This window comes from Haliotis rufescens, unplaced genomic scaffold (assembly GCF_023055435.1).
Source record: "Haliotis rufescens isolate VD_foot unplaced genomic scaffold, xgHalRufe1.0.p SCAF_11, whole genome shotgun sequence".
Classification (NCBI taxonomy): domain Eukaryota; kingdom Metazoa; phylum Mollusca; class Gastropoda; order Lepetellida; family Haliotidae; genus Haliotis; species Haliotis rufescens.
Genome location: NW_025963791.1, coordinates 10,848,645 through 10,871,065, shown reverse-complemented (window position 1 = coordinate 10,871,065; position 22,421 = coordinate 10,848,645). Strand labels below are relative to the sequence as shown.

Sequence of the window (22,421 nt, the reverse complement as noted above, 5' to 3'; positions counted from 1 at the left end):
TTCATTCAAGATAGATCCAAATTAAAATTAGAAGATTAAATAAAGGAATCTAATTCATTTCAGTAAAACTGTCTACAATCGAGTCTCATTTTTCAGGCAGTATGTATACTGACCGAAACGTATCAGTGAATATACATATGACTAATGATAGACATTGACAGTGCTACTGATAGTGAGTGGTACAATCAGGACAACAGATACTGACAGCTTCTGAACTGGTACACGTGTGTCGTAGGATTCATATTCCCGTCTGCACCTGTGGTGTTAAGGTTTTGTGGGAAAAACACTAAGAAGGCTTATTTCTAGCATCCATCAGATAGAACAGTTGGACAGTCCGACATAATACCTTCTTAACAACAGCCACACGGGAGAGCCAGTGTGCCAACATCTACATGCGATAAAACATTATGTGGAACTGGAACAACGCGTGTATCGTTGTTTTCCTGTATAGCTATTGGATTGAGGTATGTGATTGAGATGGCGTTTGTCATTTAGGTTCATTTCAGGATTGGAGTCTCCTTATAACATTCAATGCTTTTATTTTGACTGTTGCTGTCTCATGTGCATCTCTCTCCCCGACAGCCCTGTACCAGCAGCGGCAATGTGTCTGTACATCTACTGGAATACCACAAGTCATCAGACACAGGATGCAAGGGAGGACTCTTTTCATCTCATCCCTGTGATCCACTGTTCACCTTTTGTCTCAAGGGTTTGTCCAATAAAGTGTAGGTAGATTTATGATTTTTGAAATTCAATCTTAAGATAAACAGTTGTGAGGTTTTATATATCAAATGTCTATAATCAATGGTGTACATGTATAATGATGTACTTTATTTGCAATTGAAATATAAGTCAAATATAACCTTGTGTTTTATTCAACTGTTTAACAGAAAACATTACAACTTTCTTTTCTTCACATGATGATGTTCCTGCATACTGTGAGGAGAGTATGATGGTGTCCCACTATGTTGTTATAGATACTGCACAAAGATGAGCGACAAATACGAGGGCACACGGGACGTCAAATTTGGGACTAGCATTAATGGCGGAATAGCCAATCCCATCGACAAGCCGTTTACTTCGTTACAGGTACATTTAGCGATATTGTCGTCTATTGACTTCAGTACCGAAACTATCAAAGTCATAACGTCTACATCCCCAGCAGGGACATTACCGTAGTTTAACAACAAAACGCATATATACTAACGTGTAATATACTATAAAGAAATATAGTATGTCAGAATCTGAACACTAATGACAAGCAACAATATTCATCGTGTAAATCTACTTAACATGGATCACGAATATAACTTTAATATAGTATTGACCGTTTCTTTTATATACACACGGTAGCACGCAGTTATGTGAAGTTGTGTTGCACTGCCAGGCTGGTATTAAACCCACGGTGGGATTTGCCCAGTGGTTAAAGCCGTGGTTCGTCACTCGTACGACCAAGGTTCGATTCCCTGCGGTGTGATGCCATTTCCAGTGTCCCGCTGCCGTAATATGACAATGATATAAGCGGACTAAAATCCTACTATAAACCATATATAACGAAAATAGCATGACTTAGTTGAAAATACATCCTACGTGTGTATCAGTGAACCATGTAATCAAACATAATCCTTGTGTGTTCAGACAGGCGCTGTGTTTGAGGCAAAAGTTGGTGATGATTACTGGCTGTCAAACACACCACTTCCTCTAGATGACATGACGACATCTCTACCGCCGTCTCACAATGGCACAACCACCACTCTCACTGACAAAGATGCAAGGTGCGTCACTGCTTTGTTTATTGTTCACACGTACAGGTCCACCTAACACGGAATTAAACAATAATGCTTTAGCCATTCATATAGTTGTCATCATTAATTTGCTCTTTACGTCCTAAGGAATCTGTTTCAGCAGATAATCGAGACTGAATATTGTCTGGCGTTGACGTTTTGAGTTTTTGTGTATACTCGTGTGCTACTTCTACCATATACTTAAAATCATATTAATACGGCAAGACCCCATATCGCAGGTTAACTCTGACCATCACTGTGACCTGTGACCCCCACTACTACGGACCCAGGTGTTCTGTCCTGTGTGACCCAGGACCAGCTGATCACTACACGTGTGACCCGGATGGGACGAAGAGGTGCGTTAAAGGTACATTATTCCTTCACGTTTTTCAATGTCACATTTGAACTAAAGGCAGACATGCCGACGACTACAGACATACAAAATCGGTGTTCAATATGGCATTTGCGTTGAGGTTCAACATACTACAGTTCATGTCCCTGAAGTATTGGAAAGATAAAGTTGAGTAATTATCACGTCTTGAACACTTGGCTTAAAATATTGAAGCATTTCCTGGGATCTCTTTCATGTAGTTTGAAACGCCTATTTAGACATGCCGACAGATATACGAACTCGAAGCTCAATGTAACATTTAAGCTAAGGTCCAACATAGCACAGTTCAAGACTATAAAGTATTGGCTAGAAATATTTGAAAAATGTCTTAACTCAGAATATTGAAGTATTTCCTGGGACCTCTTTGTACTTTGAATCGTTTATTTAGCCTCCTTTTTTGTTGAAACCTGAGTGACATTTGTTTGGGACAATAGACATAGACCAACAAGGAATTTAATGTTAAACATTTTTCTATCAGTATCTTGTTAACCATCCATGAATCGCCCTAAACACAACCGTCTCCATGGTCTAGTGGATGGAGCGTCAGAAGCATAATGAGAATGTCGGTGGTTTGATCCTCGACAGCGTCATACTGAAAGACGTCATACGACGACTCTTATTGTTACCCTGGCTTGCGCTCGGCATTAGGGGAGAAAACAAGGATTGGTCAGCTCAGAGTCATAATGTGTCTTAGTTGGGTATAGATGCTGAACTGCGGCATGGTATCTCAGTTGGTTAGCACAATAAAACGGGTATGAATCCGGACTCAGTCATCCATGCACACACGCGCATCCACGTCACTATATACGTGCAATACCCTTGGAAGCGGCGTTACAACCACAATTCTCCTCACCTCCTTTCCACTAAGTCTTGGTACCCAGTAAGGATAGATTGGTTTGAGTGCTCGTTGTGGCTAAAAGCCTACTGCTAATTGTAGTTTATAAGTCTCACCCTGTATATTATTTAACTTAACTTGTTTTGTTTTTCATTTTATATCTATGATTAATAACTTAGTTTAGGGTGTTAATTCGCCATATTACTGAGAACGACGCCAACATATGCTTATCTCGTCGCAATTTATTCGTACTCCAAAAACACATACTTCCGGTACGCCGGAAGTAATACAAAAAACAAGAATGACGGTATGTGGAGCCTTAACACTCCTATAAAATTCTCTTCTTTTTTTATGATTAAAGATCTGTTTTTAAAATTAAAAATATCTAAAAGCAAAAACATATTTTTGTTATTTTTGGTAAAAGTCAATCAAAGATAAAAACACTGTCAGAATAAATGATTGTCATGCTTCAACACAGAGTCACTGAAAACCTGAAAGTTTTCCTGTCAGAACTGTCATGCATCATCACCATGATTACAGAGTCACTGATGACAAAACAGTCATTAGTTGGTGTTTGTTTGCCAACTGATATTCACCTGGACACCAACACACTTTCAGCACTTCTCCATTGTCAAGCAACTGTCTTATGGCAGCTAGATCAATCCGCAGTCTTTTATCATCCACCATTTTTGTTGAATGTATGGCATGGACAACACTGCGGTTGTCCACATATGCCTCCATGTGCACCTAAATCAGGCCCAGTTCAATTTTCCAACTATCCCCCTAAACTTTGTGCTTTCGTTTGGCGTGAGTGACTCCCAACGTGTAGTTCTTCAATAAATGCAGACTGGTCCATGAACAAACCACTCTCATCCTGCATAATGTCAAACCCGATATACTGGAAACTCTTTTCCTCCAGCTTTCCCGCAAGAAATCTGTGATGCAATTGCTTCATCACAGTTGACTCAAAGTCTGGTTCACCACAATGCAAAAATTCGTCCACATGACTCACCAGCATACCACGCAACACAGAATCATTCTTGTAACAGTAGAAAGCTGGATCTAGAGGTGATTTTTCACACTTTAATTTGGCAAGTTCTCCAACTACACTGCGATAAAACTGACGAGCAGCATCATTTAGTCCATACAAACAATCTTTCAATTTCCAGATATATCCTTGCTTGACATTTGCTTCTTATGGTGGATCCAAGAACACATTTCTCTCCAATTCTTTTCCTTGCAGAAAAGCTGATCTGATATCTGTGGTTTTGACATTCCATTGCTTACAAGCTGCAATAGCAAGGAATAATCTGAGGACTCTGTTGCTGACCGTTGGAGAATCCTTCCGCAGTGAAACATCCTCCTAAAGTCCTCTTCCAACTAATATAGCCTTCACTTCTTGTCCCTTCTCTGTGTCCATCAATCTTGTTGAAATTCTATGTTGTCCTTGATCTAGAACTATTTCATAAGTATCAAAAGATTCTAACTTCTTCAATTCTTCAAGCTTTGCACTTACACATGATTACTCGTTGTGTTTTGACTTTGGAACCATCACGACATTGACTTCTGCTACAGTTTCATCTACAGTGTCAATTTTCCACTCTGCCACGTCCAGGTTTACACTAACCACTTCACCCGAATCTTGTCTCACATTGAACCAATTTGTGTACTTGCCACCTTTCTTTCCTGCTCTTGATATCACCTCAGCTAATACCCAATTTCCATCTGGTGACTTGGGTGATATTCTGTCATTTTGTTTCAATGATATGTCTTTTGAAACTTGTCTTCCGTCAGTGACTTCTTGCATGCTGCTCTCTTCTGTGTCTCTATTGTTGAGATAAAAAATCTCATTCCCCATCTCCTCTTCACTTGCACCACTTTGTATGGTTTCAACACAATCATCTTCTTTGTGACTTCTTTCAACATGTTCAAATTCATGACCTACTTTCTTCAGTCTATTTGGAGACACACGAAAACTCCACCATGACGAACAAAGATCACCTTTCCATCCTGGAACACAACTTTTACCAGGTCCCAGTCATCGCTGCTGTCCTTGTCTTGTCTTGTAATAGACATGATCACCATTTTCAAATCTTTCTTCTGATGACCTTACTTTGTTTCTCAAAGCACGACGAATTCTTTCACAAGATTCTGACTCTATGTAAGCCTTTCTTGACTCATTCAAAGCATTTAAGTGTTGAGCAAATGTCTCTGAAGAAGTAACTCCTTCCAGAGCTGGGAGACGATCTGTCATGATATTTGGAAGCTTGGGATTTTGTCGAAACACAAGCTGGTATGAACTGAAGCCATGCCACATTTGGAGTGCATTACGCGCCATAAAAAGTGGTGTATCACGACACTGTTCTTCGAGGTTAACTAGCACATGATCAGTCACTGAATGTATGCGCCCACACAAACCGTTTTGAAAAGGACCTTCGCAGCTGTTATCACTTGTACATCCAATATGCTTGCTACCTCTCGCATTTCTTCAGCTGAGAATTCACCACCGTTATCAGTCAGAATTGATTGCATGACAACAAAACCCACTCCTATCCAGCATGTCATAATCTTTTCTATCACTGCCGAAGGAGTCTTTCTTTTAATGAACACTGAAATGGTGAAACGGGACCACATGTCCACCATATGCAAAATCCAACAGTCCCTAAACTTCTTAAGATCCATTGCTACCTTCTCATTGTAATGTGTAGCCATGGGTAAGGAAACTACTGGAAGGGGTTTTGGAATGAACTTTGCAAATGTCACAATTTTCACAGATTTGATGTAAAATATCTCCATACTCTTCTTTCCATACATTTGCATCTCTCAACAAGGCAATCAGACGCTTCTCTGATGGATGTGCAAATTGACGATGAAGTTTCTGTAAGATCTTCTTTCTATCTGACGTTGAAGCATAATGCAGTGAAACAATATTGACACTTTCACAATCTGCTGACAAACTCTCAATGATTGACAAACTGTCATGTCCTGAAGAAGTCATGGCAAAAGTTTACCATCTGGACCAGGAGGGTTCATGTTTTTACCCCCTCGATATGAAGATCCCACTCTGCCTTGAAATCTTCCTCTATTGGAGTAACTTGTGTTGGAAATCTACTTTGTCGCCTTCCACGAAATGTTGCTTGACTTTTTCAAACTTGCTCCACCAGTCACATCATTTCCAAAAATTTCTTCAAAGATGTTTGTGATTGTTCATACAAGTGTTCTTTATTTGAATAGTCCATCCCAGTCAACACCAACATCTTCTCATCTCTTGAGATATTCGCACGTCTCAACAGCTTAAAAGCCAAAATCTCGGGAGGCAATGTCATATTTTGCTTCTTAATCTTGTTGTACATCAAATCAAACTTTGTTATATAATCATTAATGCACTGTCCTTTCTCTCTACAAAAATCTTCAAACTTTACCAAACTATCTGTCAAATCATCTTTCAAAGATGTTCATCAAGAAACTTGATCAAAATGTCGAGACCATTTTCTTTTGATAAAGCGGCAATGTTCATGTGGTCAAACGCATTTTCACGAATACATAAGGGATGGTCATAAGGAAGCGACAACGCTACAGCTACGCCTTGTTCAGTCTTTTTTGCAACAGTTACCTGTCTCCAAGCCAGTAGTTCTTGTTTGTATCGTTCATAGTTTTCAGCTTTAACCAAATCCGGGGGATTCAATCTCATGGTGTCGATGTTTTCGCACGTGGACCGTTTTCAAACTTGAAAGTCAATAAAGTGTCCTAAAACTTCACACAGTTCAGAGTCAAATACGCTTTTCACCGTCACAGACGATAACAACAACCTTCGGTATATGGACACGCTCTGCTACCATTTGTTAATTCGACATATTACTGAGAACGACGCCAACACATGCTCATCTCGTCGCCATTTATTCGTACTCCCAAAAAACATTCTTCCAGCATGCCGGAAGTTATACAAAAAACAGAATGACGGAATGTGGAGCCTTAACACTCCTATAAAATTCTCTTCTTTTCTTATGATTAAAGATCTGTTTTAGAAAATAAAAATATCTAAAAGCAAAAACTTATTTTTGTTATTTTTGGTAAAAGTCAATCAAACGTGTTTCCCATGAGAGGTAAAATCTTAACTCACTCACTATTGGACTAGACCTAGTTCAACAAATCGATCTCAGAGCTATGCATGACGTAAATCAATGTTAAAGTGTAGGATTTGCTATCGTCTTAGTGATTGTTTTGTGAAAGTCTTAGTTATTGTTTTGTGAACGTCTTAATGATTGTTTTGTGAAACAGAACACGTACATGTCATTAACATTATATTATGACTTTATTGTCCTCGGCCAACTGAAAGCGTTAGCCATATTTGTTATAATAAGGAAAATTCTGCAAAATCAAACAATGCAAGGAATGTTGATTAATCTAAAACTACAATGACTGATGTACGCGTTTTTGTACAAACATTTGCGTATCTCGACATTTCACGTTTTTGTAATACAATGTTTCGAGTCATCGGTCAACCATTTATTTCGTTTTGGATAGTGATGGTTATCATTTTTGAAATCAGACACCCTGATACAAATCTTTCTGAATCAAAATATTGATCACTAATAAGTGTTAGTGACATTAGAATGAATATTTTCAGAGATAAATCAGAAGCTGAAGTCACAACAGAGTTAGTGTTTCAGATTGGTAATTAAGTATCTGCCATCATTAATCCGGTCTCCAAACCAGAGTTGTCATCGTTGGCTAGTGCATTTTCGGTCGCTTTCAATAATTACCTCCCAACCATACCTTTAAGGCCAGATATATGTATTTTTAGCCACTACATTTGAAATATATGCAAAGTCTATGAATCCAATCATACGTTTGAATAGTGTTATCATGTAAGTTTTCAAATATGTACTCGCAACCTGATGCCTTCACTGTATATTTCAGGTTATAGCGGAATTCGAAGTTCCTGCCAACAAACACCTTGTCACAATGTTGCCTGCCTCAATGGAGGAAAGTGTAGAGTAGTTGGGTCCACATTCCACTGTTCTTGTCCTACAGGATTTAACGGCACGCATTGTGAGACAACCCTGTGCACAAAGAACACATGTCAAAATCAAGGAACGTGTCACTATTCTGGATCAAAGGTCACCTGTTCCTGCAAACCTGGATTTAACGGCGTACATTGTGAGACAACCCCCTGCACAAGGAATCCGTGTCAGAATCAAGGAACGTGTCACTTTTCTGGATCAAAGGTCACGTGTTCCTGTAAATCTGGATTTAACGGTACTCTTTGTGAGACAACACCCTGCACAAGGAATCCATGTCAGAATCAAGGAACGTGTCGCTTTTCTCGATCAAAGGTCACGTGTTCCTGCAAACCTGGATTTAACGGTACACATTGTGAGACAACCCCCTGTACAAAGAATCCATGTCAGAATCAGGGAACGTGTCACTTTTCTGGATCAAAAGCCAACTGTTCCTGTAAACCTGGATTTAACGGTACACATTGTGAGACAACCCCCTGTACAAAGAATCCATGTCAGAATCAGGGAACGTGTCACTTTTCTGGATCAAAAGCCACCTGTTCCTGTAAACCTGGATTTAACGGTACACATTGTGAGACAACCCCCTGTACAAAGAATCCATGTCAGAATCAAGGAACGTGTCACTTTTCTGGATCAAAAGCCACCTGTTCCTGTAAACCTGGATTTAACGGCGTACATTGTGAGACAACCCCCTGTACAAGGAATCCATGTCAGAATCAAGGAACGTGTCACTTTTCTGGATCAAAGGTCACGTGTTCCTGTAAATCTGGATTTAACGGTACTCTTTGTGAGACAACACCCTGCACAAGGAATCCATGTCAGAATCAAGGAACGTGTCACTTTTCTGGATCAAAGGTCACCTGTTCCTGTAAACCTGGATTTAACGGTACTCTGTGTGAGACAACCCCCTGTACAAAGAATCCATGTCAGAATCAAGGAACGTGTCACTTTTCTGGATCAAAGGTCACGTGTTCCTGTAAATCTGGACTTAACGGTACTCTTTGTGAGACAACCCCCTGCACAAGGAATCCATGTCAGAATCAAGGAACGTGTCACTTTTCTGGATCAAAGGTCACCTGTTCCTGTAAACCTGGATTTAACGGTACTCTGTGTGAGACAACCCCCTGCACAAGGAATCCATGTCAGAATCAAGGAACGTGTCACTTTTCTGGATCAAAGGTCACGTGTTCCTGTAAACCTGGATTTAACGGTACACATTGTGAGACAACCCCCTGTACAAAGAATCCATGTCAGAATCAGGGAACGTGTCACTTTTCTGGATCAAAAGCCACCTGTTCCTGTAAACCTGGATTTAACGGTACACATTGTGAGACAACCCCCTGTACAAGGAATCCATGTCAGAATCAGGGAACGTGTCATATTGTTAGGTCGAAGGCCACCTGTTCCTGTAAACCTGGATTTAACGGTACTCTTTGTGAGACAACCCCCTGTACAAAGAATCCATGTCAGAATCAAGGAACGTGTCACTTTTCTGGATCAAAGGCCACCTGTTCCTGTAAACCTGGATTTAACGGCGTACATTGTGAGACAACCCCCTGTACAACGAATCCATGTCAGAATCAAGGAACGTGTCATATTGTTAGGTCGAAGGCCACCTGTTCCTGTAAACCTGGATTTAACGGCGTACATTGTGAGACAACCCCCTGCACAAAGACTCCATGTCAGAATCAAGGCACGTGTCATTTTGTCGGGTCGAAAACCACCTGCTCCTGTCCATCTGGATTTAACGGCATCCACTGTGAGATAACTCCCTGTACAAAGAATCCATGTCAGAATCAAGGAACGTGTCACTTTTCTGGATCAAAGGCCACCTGTTCCTGTAAATCTGGATTTAACGGCACCCACTGTGAGAAAACTCCATGTACAAAGAATCCATGTCAAAATCAAGGAAAATGTCACTATTCCGGATCAAAGGTCACCTGTTCCTGTAAATCTGGATTTAACGGTACACATTGTGAGACAACCCCCTGTACAAAGAATCCATGTCAGAATCAAGGAACGTGTCACTTTTCTGGATCAAAAGCCACCTGTTCCTGTAAACCTGGATTTAACGGCGTACATTGTGAGACAACCCCCTGTACAAGGAATCCATGTCAGAATCAAGGAACGTGTCACTTTTCTGGATCAAAGGTCACCTGTTCCTGTAAATCTGGATTTAACGGTACTCTTTGTGAGACAACACCCTGCACAAGGAATCCATGTCAGAATCAAGGAACGTGTCACTTTTCTGGATCACAGGTCACCTGTTCCTGTAAACCTGAATTTAACGGTACACATTGTGAGACAACCCTCTGTACAAGGAATCCATGTCAGAATCAGGGAACGTGTCACTTTTCTGGATCAAAGGTCACCTGTTCCTGTAAACCTGGATTTAACGGTACTCTGTGTGAGACAACCCCCTGTACAACGAATCCATGTCAGAATCAAGGAACGTGTCACTTTTCTGGATCAAAGGCCACCTGTTCCTGTAAACCTGGATTTAACGGCGTACATTGTGAGACAACCCCCTGTACAAAGAATACATGTCTGAATCAAGGAACGTGTCATATTGTTAGGTCGAAGGCCACCTGTTCCTGTAAACCTGGATTTAACGGCGTACATTGTGAGACATTCCCCTGCACAAAGAATCCATGTCAGAATCAAGGCACGTGTCATTTTGTCGGGTCGAAAACCACCTGCTCCTGTCCATCTGGATCTAACGGCACCCACTGTGAGATAACTCCCTGTACAAAGAATCCATGTCAGAATCAAGGAACGTGTCACTATTCCGGATCAAAGGTCACCTGTTCCTGTAAATCTGGATTTAACGGTACACATTGTGAGTGAGTGAGTGAGTGAGTGAGTGAGTGAGTATTTAACGTCACATCGGAAATATTTCAGCCATATCGAGACGATAGTTATACATTAATAACACATATATTAAGACTGAATAAAAAGCTGTCAACGATGGACAGTACAATATCTAAAATATCGCAGATACGATTTAAAACAAGTTGAGAATATTCAAAAGCAGAAAGGATTTGTTAAAAACAAAATATAAAAATGGGCTATAGATCGCCAGTCACTGAAGGGTGATTATCATACTAGGGACCATGAGGACTTACAGTACCTTTGCTTCCTGCATGGGCCCCGGCCGAATTTATATTACCCTTCAGTCACTGCGATAGTTTACCAGTTAAACGTAATATTAAAATGATGAAAATACTACATTTAGTCTGGTATGCATAAAAATACTTCGAATGCTGTGGAACTTACATACCCTCTTAGGGGGACAATATTTTTACGCTACTCCAACCCCCCTCGAGGGTACAGCCATTAGCAAATTAGAACTACCAATATAAAAAATAACACATTGTGTACATTAAAATTTATGAATTAATTCTATTTCATTTAAAAAGCACAATATTAAATGAGAATTTACATAATGAAAAGGCCCTTGACTGTTTTTACACTGACATATTTATCCCTTGTGATCGAAAAATCAACACTCAAGCAGGACATGCTTGACCGTGATTCTTACATCACAAGGGACACAAAACGAAGGATTCTCACCTTTCAAAAAATATTCATGGGTATATCTGCTGTGGCCAATACGACATCGTCGCATAATGACCTCTTCCAATCTGGACTGACAGCCCAAGTAGTTGCAAGCGATATTTGGTTTAATTTCATGTAATTTATTGATACCTACTTGGGTGTCCCACATCTTTTGTATCAGATCTCGGATGTAACATCTGATAGCTGGTTTATAACCACCGTATGGGATAAGAAGTGATGTCACAGATTTGTTTACTGATGCTTTTGCAGCAGCATCGGCCGTTGTGTTACCAGTGATACCAACATGGCTGTGTAACCAAAAGAAGATGATGTTATATTGGCCAGTGGCAAGATCATTAAATAATTCAAGAATTTGGATAAAAAGTTAATGATTATATGACATATTTTGAATCGCCTGAAGGCATGAAAGAGAATCTGAAAAAATAATGAATTGTTTATGTTTAGATTGGTTATTGATATAGTTTAGTGCTGTTAAAATTGCATTTGTTTCTGCTGTGAATATGGAACTGTTATCTGGCAATCGTGAAGATATTGTTCTGGACCCGATAAAACTGGCACTAGCTACTGCGCCAACATTCTTGGATCCATCTGTAAATATAGATTTATAAGTGTTTCTTAATTAATGTGTAAATTAATTGGTTAGTATTTGATTTCTTTAGTTTTGTTAATGTAACGTCTCCCTCTGGCTTTACCATTTGCCAAGGAGGAGATGAAAAAAAGTTGAGTAGGTGCTATATCTTGGGGTTTTATCTTAGAAGCAGAAATGGCAGATTTTATTCCGAGTCCGAGTGGTGGAATAAGGGTTGATTTCTGATTGTAATGGTCTTCGTGGACTGATTAGAATATAATTTAGTGATGTATTGTAAAGATAATTTTAGACGGCGTTGTTTAAGAGAAGGCTCATCTGCCTCAACATACAGACGTACACATTGTGAGATAACCCCCCTGTACAACGAACTCATGTCAGAATCAAGGAACGTGCCACCTTACTGGGTCGGAAGCCACATTTTCCTGTAAATCTGGATTTAACGGCACACAGTGTAAGACTATCCCCTGTTAAATATCCCATGTCAGGATCAAGGAACGTGTCATTATACGGGATCATAGATCACGTGTTCCCGTAAATCGGGAATTAACTTTGTAAGTCAACTCCCTGTACAAAGAAAACATGACAGAATCAAGGAACACATTGCTGGGTCAAAGGTCACCTGTTCCTGTCCGTCTGGATTTAACGGTACGCATCGTGCACATGGTTGTGTTATATGTCCCCTCCTCAAAACTTTAGATTATTAGTAATAATTTCACTAGACAACTAGGTTCAAATCGTTCAACGTTCTTATACCAATTGTTTTCGCATTGCGTCCTCGGTGGACGCTATTTATATCATTATTATTGTATCTTCCTTTAGGACAGTGACAAACTAACGCTTGTGTTCTTCAGGATTGCTCTGTGATACGCCGTCAAACACAAAGAAGGTCACTGCATCGTCGACTCTTGAAACAGTAGGGACTCCCTCAAACTCTCCTCCAACAGGTATCAACTAAAGCATCTATATTTGTTTGTTGTTTAACGCCGCACTCAGCAATATTCCAGCTATATGAAGGTGAAAAAGACAGCTAAAAAGCTTGAACCCTCCATAATATCTACAATCGTATCCTGCAATACCGGTAAATTACAAGCTGTGTCGCGCCACTTTTAGCACTTATAGAGGATATTATCTTTCGGGAAATACTTCTCACTTCTAATCAGAAAACAGTATTGTTTTTTATGCCAACGCTGTGTTATTTGAATGTGCATGTGTTTTCAATAGGTATGCTCCATGATGTAATGTCCATCGATAGCATAATGTATAGAAATTGTCATACTCACCTTAATTAACTCCTTGGACAAGACCCGTGAAGGTCCAGGTTAGAATTGATCTTCTGCAACACACACTTGATGTAAGGGGTGACAAACATGATCGGTGTTCAGCTTCGCTGACTTGGATGATGCACGACCTCCCTATCTCATTTGTGTAGATCGATAATCATATAGCAATCACCGGATTGTCTGGTACAGACTCGATTATTTACAGACCACCGTCATATTTGCATTTAGTACTAACTACTAAGTGGCTTTATTGCGCGTATCCAAACCATGGACTAATTACTGCTGTTACTCAATAACCCTTGTATCTGAGTCAACCTCGGTCAGCACTCGTTGTATCGAATTTGTTTTGCTCCACTCTTGAAGTTCACCCCAGGGACATTTACCACTTGTTAAATACCGCCTTCATCAACTCGACTTTCCGTTCCGTGATGCCTCCCAAGAGAAGTGCAGCCATCAACCACAAACTCGTGAGGGGAGCCAAACAAGGACAGCCGGGAGGCAAACCCAGAGAGTACCTATAGTGCAGGGGGCCACAGCCGATGGTGAGTTGTCGAATAACGGGAGTATCGAAATGACATGTCCACGATTCCCCTCAACAACGCAATTAACGTGCAATCTGCACAGCTTATAAATACCACGCAGACAACTAATTCGTGGAGCCAAGTAAACCAACAACTAGAAAAAACACTACAATTGCTTGAACATTCAGCGCCCGGCCCGGTCAGCGCACACTAACAGGTGAGGCTTTGTTTCGGTTCACCCGCCATTTCGCATAGGGAGAATCCCCGAAGCTCATAACGAGGCTACCAGTGACGTGACTTGGTCAGCCAATCAGAACACAATATACGTGGACTGCCTATTCTTCCGTGTGGATGGAATAGACACACGTCAAACAACCAGCAAGGGAAAAAATCTGGCGTGGCGATTTCGTCGCTAAACGCACCATACCACCAAAAACCGGGGAAAGCCACGAGGGTGGTACGAAAACCAAGGCGCATGATTCCTCAGGTAAGATCATTTTTAAAACCACAAAGCAGCAACCCAATTGCCTGTCCTTGGCAAGCTGGACTTTAGCTTTACACATTTTCTCGGACGTGGTACAATGACACAGGGGGACATTGCCTTGTAAGGTATGCTGGGACTTTAATAAGTCTCCATGGGGAAAGTTTCCATACGCAATTTATGTTTCGTTGGCCACCCTAAACAGCTATCAATCCATCTCCCACACTCAAAGAGTGATGAGTTCAAAACGGGGTCAACTGTTACCACATCATCTATACCAGGTCATCCGCTATGTCCCGTAGTCGCCATCAAGCACTATCTTGAGGTGCGTCCCTCTGGCCCCCAACATACATTTGACATTCGTTACTAGGTACCGATTCCAGGCACTCCTTGAAAAGGCCTTGCACACAGCAACATAAATACTGCGTGCTATTCTTCTCACTCCTTCTGCATAGGGGCGGTCACAACAGCAACCATGAACGGGGTGCCGAAACACCTAATACAACACTATTGCAGGTGGAAGTCAGATTGTTACAAGGCCTACATACGCTTACCAATGAATTTTATCCTACACAACTAATTTAAATATTCTATGCATGGTATTTACTACACTTCTTATCGTTTACAGTTTGGATGATGGGCTCCAGCTACATGGCCAGGGCACGGCAGTACTTCCTTCTGAAGGGCACCAGTCCAAACCAACTGAGGATGCTTTGGCTGGCGGGAGGTGGAAAGAGGTGGACAGAGCTTGACACCATCTAGGATGCACAGGTCAAGGCGACAAGGTGCATCCGTAAAGCCCTCGTCATTGGCTCCAATGACCTGTGCACGGTCAAGGGCAACCAACTCTACCTTGACATGGTGGCCTCAATCCTTCGGATACGAACTCCCTGACACCAGGATCATCATATCCTCAATGCTGCCTAGGCGCTACTGGCATGATGCCAGAGATCCAATAAATATCGAGGAGATGCGGAAGAACATTAACCTCGAGCTCGGCGGAACAATAGTGCCACATGCCCAGATTAATACTCTACCTGTTAGGGCTACCTGTTTTTCAGCGGGAACCTTTCCGGGGTTACCTGCTTCTCAGTGGGAACCTTGTCTTTCCCGACTTTTCAGCCGAGGAATCGTAAATAGCTTACGTTGGGCGACCATTTGCCACGTATATTGGCCCGGCAGCGGTATTCATCATGTCAACGGTGGTTAATATTTGGACCGGCGGGGTAGTCATCACAATGGTTTAACTAATTGGGCCAGGCAGCGGTAGCTGCTTTGGCTTGCGACCTGGGGACGGACAGCGGTAGCTGCTTTTGGCAGCGTGGTAGCTATAGTTGTCAAGCAATGGTAGCATTTAAATATACTACCACAGGGGCCGGGTAGTGGTAGCTGTCCCCGGTCAGAAGCGGTAGATGCTAATCACCGTTGGCAATGCTAGTTGCCATGGCAACTGTAGCTTTTTAGTATACCCAACTAGCAGCTTAGTAGCCCACTAGTAGTGCACACTCTCGGCCATTTAATCAACTCTCATCTCGTGTTTTTATTATAGGCATGAGCATCCACAGTTTGGTGGCCCATGCCTCCCCATTGGCATATCACTCGATAAAGCTAGTATATTGCTGATATCGGCGTTAAGAAACAAACAAACAAACTTTGTACATGGTTTTTGTGGAATATGTGAACCACAAACTTATTGTAAAATATATTACTACCAAATGGCCCGAATCTTGTATCCTGTATGTTTTGCTTCTGTTGTGCAGGTTGTCCCCACAACATCAGTAACTGTGTGTTCGCGGAGTGTCCATATCCGAACCCTGCGCGATGTGTGCGTTGTCAGGCTGGCTACACGCAGGTTGAAGGAAGATGCATGGGTCGGTTAAAAAGGAAATTTTATACGAAATGCAATTTAAAGAAGAGTTTGAAGAAACTTTGATAAAATGCAGCTCTCTATCGAGTACTCCAGGGGTACTTGCATAATTAACCATGCAGTGTTGTGTCCCTTATATGTCAGGGTCAGCTGAATTTATGAATTCAATGTAATGTGTGCTGTATTATGAGTTACATCCATCACTTTCGGGGGGTACGGGATATTTACGAGCTGAATGTACCTTTACACCATGAGATAAAGTCTTCTGTATCTGTTCACTAGTACAGAAACTTTTCAGTAAAACATGTTTGTGTAACAATATCGTATCTTCCACCAGTGGGTTCGGAATGGTAACGTAAAATGTGAAGAGGGTCATATAACGTTTTGGTGTCCATAAAGGCGGACAGACTTGTATGGGATAATACAAGACTGGTACTGCCTACCCAGGTAGCTGCATTTGATAGTGATCAATGATAACTAATGTTTCAGCCTGTCCATCCCGAACCCCCATCCTGCACTGTGAGGAAGAGGCATCATCCGGATGTCTGTTCAGGTGGTGCCGTAGGTGCGAGCAGGGATTCTACCGGGAAGCTTCTGCTTGTGAAGGTTTGAGTTCCTTGTAAACCGTTTTAACCCTGACACTTCCTATCATCTACAACTATCATAACATACATGTTGACACGCTTGTTATGACAAACCAACTTGACAATATCTCTTTGATATCCAATACAGTGTGTCCCCGTCTCCACGCCGGATGTCGGGATCACGTCTGCTCCTCTACTGATGACGTCAGATGTGTCAGTTGTCATCCGGGCTTCTTCCTGGCTGGAGGCTACTGCAAGGGTAAACAATATGTTGAACTCTCATCTTGTGTTCATATTAAAATTAATGTCATAAATATACTACCTTAACACCAATGCCGTCTGCTCTTCCAGAATGCCCTTCCCAAAACCCAACATGCGACGAAGTCATCTGTAGTGATGCCAATGACGTGACATGTACCAAGTGTAAAGATGGATACTTAGAAGTAGACGGACAATGTATTCGTGAGTCATTTCAGTGGAAACACAACGTTATTCTTTAAAGCCTGTCCTGATATCTCATAAGACTGATACGAGAACAAGAGTTTGAACAATATCCCCGTTACATCACGGTGTGTCAGTTTCCTGTCCGAGGACAGCCGAAGTGATGCAGGTTCGAGACGTTTATCACTTTGGTGAAACCCACGAGCACAGGTATGGTGCTGTCAAACCTAAAAACCTTATCGGGGCTTACCGGAATTCGAACCCACGGTCATAGGTTCCTGGCTTGCCAAACGGACGCAACTCTGCACTGTGAATTGCGGCGCCTTAGTCCACTCGGCCACCCGTACCCCCGCTTCGATGAGGATACATTGTATCGTGTATGTTTCAAGGTCAATAACCGGAACAGTTTCGGTTGCATCTCCAGTGAGCACTTGTATCTCGCTAAAATGGTATCTTTTGATATTTTTCTTTTTGAAAGTGAATATGCAAGAATATTAATGAAAACACTTCGCGGCGGTGATTCCACGATCGCAAGCTCTTCTGTTTCCCGATTTCTCTTGAAATGTTTCTGTCAGTGTGTCCGTCAACGAGCCTGATCCCTGACTGTGTGGACGTCGTCAGAGACGGCTGCTTCAAACACTGGTGTAGGAAGTGTGCTCCTGGCTTCTTCATCAGCGGAACAGTTTGTGATGGTAAATATTCTTATCATTTTGAACTGTCCTGCATGTGTTATGAATGCTACGAATATTGATGTATGTAATGATATTAATTGCATAGATCTTTTTTCACTTCTGTTTCACAATATATAACGTCAACTCCTGAAAACAACAAACCTCTGGAACAGACACCTCGGGTCGTAAAAGAAAAAAACCCCAGTAAAACTATGAGCATTATCTATGGAAGAATGAATGAAGTACTTCCAGTGCATTAAGATCTCTCATGAAATTTCACGTTTATTGTATAATCCACGTCGTCTGCACCTATAAGCTCTTTGTGGCGAATAATAGACAATACCATCTGGTGTTCGTTACGTTAAGTCGTTAAAACATCACATTAAGCCTGGAGATGTGTGACTGCAAAAAAAACATAGATTACTTCTTTCACTTTCCGGAAAGAGCCAATACCTATAATTTCTATGTTATGATTCTGAACGTGTCCATTCTTTCAGTTTGCCCCCTACCGGATGTGGGCTGTGAGCTGGCGGAGTGTAATTCCACCCAATACTCGCAATGTGCCAGATGTTTCCATGGCTACGACTTACAAGGTGGAACGTGCAGTAAGTAGTCAGTGTCCCATAGCTCGAGTTTATTGTCTGGTTTGGACGACAACCATCAGTTTTATTCGTTATGAATTGAAAGCAAATACCATGAATGTGTACGCTACAAGTAAATTGATACTTTGCGTGCGGGTAAAATGAAATCAAATGAGTTGAAATGTGTCAACATTGCGGGAAAAGGGAATTGTGAATTTGAATATATATTGCGTTAAATGGTAATAACTGCGATCAGTTATCATAAACACTGCAGCAAATTGTGACAAGTCAAATGGTAGATCGCTATTGTATTAGTTTATTCACTTTTTGTTCCGATCACATTAATTTAGCTTTTTAATTTCTAATTTCCTTTACAACAGATGGACATTTTGTTGTATATGGAGTAACAAAATATTTGTTAAAAGTAAATATTTGTTAAAATATTTTGTTCGCTATACTTTGCTGGCACAAGTGCTACTCATACAAATAGAAGAAACAAAACCCTTTCGATATTCCTAAGAAATCTCTGCTGAAAGCATAGTCGAATGTACGATTCCGACTATATCATGAACATGTGTTTAGGAATCATGAATCTAAAGTAACCTAATAGAACCACTCTGCCGTGTTGTTTTGTTTCGTGATGTTTTGAATGAGTGAGTGAGTTAATATCCAAAGTCACATCGGCAATATTTCAGTGATATCGTGACTGTTGTCTTAAAGCCAACGATACATGTGTAAGACTATTGGTGTCACTGTTGGGGACACCTGATACTTTCTGGATATCTATTAATTTATAAACAGCATCTGGTAACACTACCTGACATAGGCTAATATCAATCTACATCTATATGTTTCTAAATTATGTCTACTTTTGCAAATCGATTCCTTCTATCAGACTACTGGTGTTCTTGGTGAACAGGACGAAGGCATGACAAACTGGCCATGTTGTTTCACCTCCGCCACATGTCCTCGTGATTTAAATTTCATAAAGATTGAATCTAAAGATAACCTCTGAACAATTAGGATTTAACTACTTTCCAGATAGCCACTACAGTCAAATATAACCCACTCCATTTCAATAGGTTATGTCCTGTCCAGTTGCACAACAAATATATTTCACCTTCTTTACCATTTGAAAAGTACGGAGCGGAAAGATTCCTATATTTCACACTTTCCATATTATAATGTTTGATTTTAGTAAAGATTTTTTATGATTATGAAAATACTTTCTTTACTGAAAATAACATAACCTAGAACCTTGTGGTGTGGTGTAAATATCAGACAGTGAACATTCTCAATCATCTGCCGAAACAGATTCCACCAGAAGCAAAAAGGCAACAGAGCGGTGAAAATTATATGAAGGATCACTAAAAATCGGTGAAGACTCAATGTGTTAGCGAAAGGGGTAATAGCCATGTTCTCCCTTACCAGTAACACTCGCAACTTACACAATTTCAATGAAAGAGGGGACACGGGTTGTCCAGTCGTCTGAGGCGCCGCGATTCGCTGTGCAGAGTTGCGTCCCTTGGGCACACCAGAAACCTATGAATGTGGGTTCGAATCCCGGTTCGCCCCGATTATGTTTCTAGGTTTGTCAGCACTATACCCGTGCTCGTGGGTTTCACCGAAGTGGTAGACGTCTGAGACCTGCATCACTTCGGGCTTTCCTCCCACATTAAGCTGACACGCCGTGATATAACTGTAATACTGTTAAAAGCGGCGTTAAACCCAACTCACTCACTCACTCAATGAAAGAAGTAAGTGTTTGTTGCCTGACGCGGCACAGCATTACAGTCATGTGACGGTGACAATACATTCCTAAAATTATAAGATTAATTCAACATTAATTATATACATACATACAATATGCACGTATGTAACTTTTTGTTTTGCTTTTGATTTGTAGATTATTCAAACTTTACAGGTTCACCGATATATGGCTAAATGGTTGTTTGTTATAGCTGACTGCAGACAATTGAAATTGAAATTATTTTTTATCCATTTGTTAGTTACCACACACAAAATGCATAATGAACATAAAAAGAATGGGTTAATGATTAAAAATAACCTTATGGTTATCGCCCACCTTTCCGTAACTTGATTGGTTGGTTGGTTTGTTGTTTAACGCTGCACTCAGCAATATTCCAGCTATATGACGGCGGTCTATAAATCGAGACTGAACCAGACAATCCAGTCATTGATATCATGAGCCTCTATCCAAGCAATTGGGACCGATGACATGCTTCAACCAAGTCAGCGAGCTTCACCACCCGATGCCGTTAGTCGCCTCGTACGACAAGCATTGTCGCCATTTACGGCAACATCTATCCCGGATCTTCATTTGTCTCCGTAACAAGAAATGTATGCATATGATCTATTCTTCTGCATTCATTCATTTACCACCGTTTTGTTATCATTGCATCGTGGTATTACAGTTTAACAAAGTGTTGTTTAAATTCATCCTGGTATTACAGTTTAACAAAGTGTTGTTACAATTCATCATGGTATTACAGTTTAACAAAGTGTTGTTACAATTCATCATGGTATTACAGTTTAACAAAGTGTTGTTACAATTCATCATGGTATTACAGTTAATACAAGTGTTGTTACAATTCATCCTGGTATTACAGTAACTGTTTAACATAGTGTTGTTACAATTCATCCTTGTATTACAGTTTAACAAAGTGTTGTTACAATTTAAAACACTTTCTTAAACACTTTAAGTCGTGGGTTTCTTCGATCTCCCTTTTTCATTTAGTGATAATAATAAAGATATAAACACTCTCGTTTTCTTTAAAGCGCATTCCCATGGTAACGAATCAATCACTACTTCAACCCGGTGCTTGGACAGCCCACACGTCAACTGTGCCTCCCTACAGTCATCTCTCAAAGTCTGCTCAGAACCGAGTACGGCCTGTCGCTACTGCCCTCGATACTGCAACATGTGTCACACGTGTACACAAGGCGTGCCTATCATTGGATGATGAAAAAGCGAGTGTGTGAGTGAGTTGTGTTTTAAGCTGCTCTGCGCAGTATTTCAGTGACATCGCGATGCGAGCTTGTTGTGGGGGGAAATCTCGAAGTGATGCATATCTTCAGTGTTTATCAGTTTAGCGAAACCAGAGCAAAAAACATGATCAAATAAATAGGAGATTTGAACCAACAATCATAGATTTCTGGCTGGACTCAACTCTGAAAATAAACAATGCAATGAAACTAGGAACACTGGCATTATTAATTACGATGGCTTATTTTGAGAGATACTGTCATTGTTGAGAGCATTTGATACACTGTATATTAATGTATAATAAAAATATGTATGCAGCAGAGATTATTGTATCAAATTTTTATTTATGCAGTCATGAATGTGATGATACACAGATAATATTTTCAAGCGTGTGTGTGTGTGTGTGTGTGTGTGTGTGTGTGTGTGTGTCTGACTTTGTTGATGCATATCATCGATCCCAATTGCGTGGGTCGATGCTCATGATGTCAATCACTGTATTTACTGGTCCAGACTCGATTATTTACAGACCACGGTCATATAGCTGGAATATTGCTCAGTACGGCGTTAAATAACAAACAAACAAACAAATTATTCATGATCATGGTCCCAATATTACAATAAAAAACATTAAAGTACTCTCTAAAGGAGTGTCAACATAGCAATGAGTAATACTAATTTTCAGAAATGACATGCAAGTATATCGTATAACTAATGTCCTAAAATATTTCAATTCAAGACCTGACACTACCTCCTTCTTTCGGCTAGGGAAAACTTAATTTAACAATAATT

At 40.7% G+C, this 22,421-nt stretch overlaps 1 protein-coding gene across 2 annotated transcripts; it reads left to right on the top strand.

Annotated features, from left to right (window-relative positions):
- The first annotated feature begins 60 nt into the window (after window positions 1-60).
- Window positions 61-21,734, top strand: LOC124141178 (neurogenic locus notch homolog protein 1-like). Of its 2 annotated transcripts, XM_048392212.1 has the most exons (15): window positions 66-464; window positions 583-725; window positions 978-1,089; window positions 1,639-1,775; window positions 2,024-2,151; window positions 7,931-8,238; window positions 9,427-10,861; window positions 13,051-13,143; window positions 16,242-16,352; window positions 16,838-16,954; window positions 17,081-17,191; window positions 17,284-17,394; window positions 17,949-18,065; window positions 18,542-18,649; window positions 21,425-21,734. In XM_048392212.1, exons 1-15 carry the CDS (start codon window positions 408-410, stop codon window positions 21,607-21,609), a joined length of 3,273 nt encoding a protein of 1,090 aa, XP_048248169.1. In that variant the 5' UTR covers window positions 66-407; the 3' UTR covers window positions 21,610-21,734. The 2 variants fall into 2 exon arrangements, with proteins under 2 accessions (XP_048248168.1, XP_048248169.1); XM_048392211.1 differs by having other exon boundaries at window positions 61-464; window positions 7,931-10,861.
- Window positions 21,735-22,421: the final 687 nt, after the last annotated feature.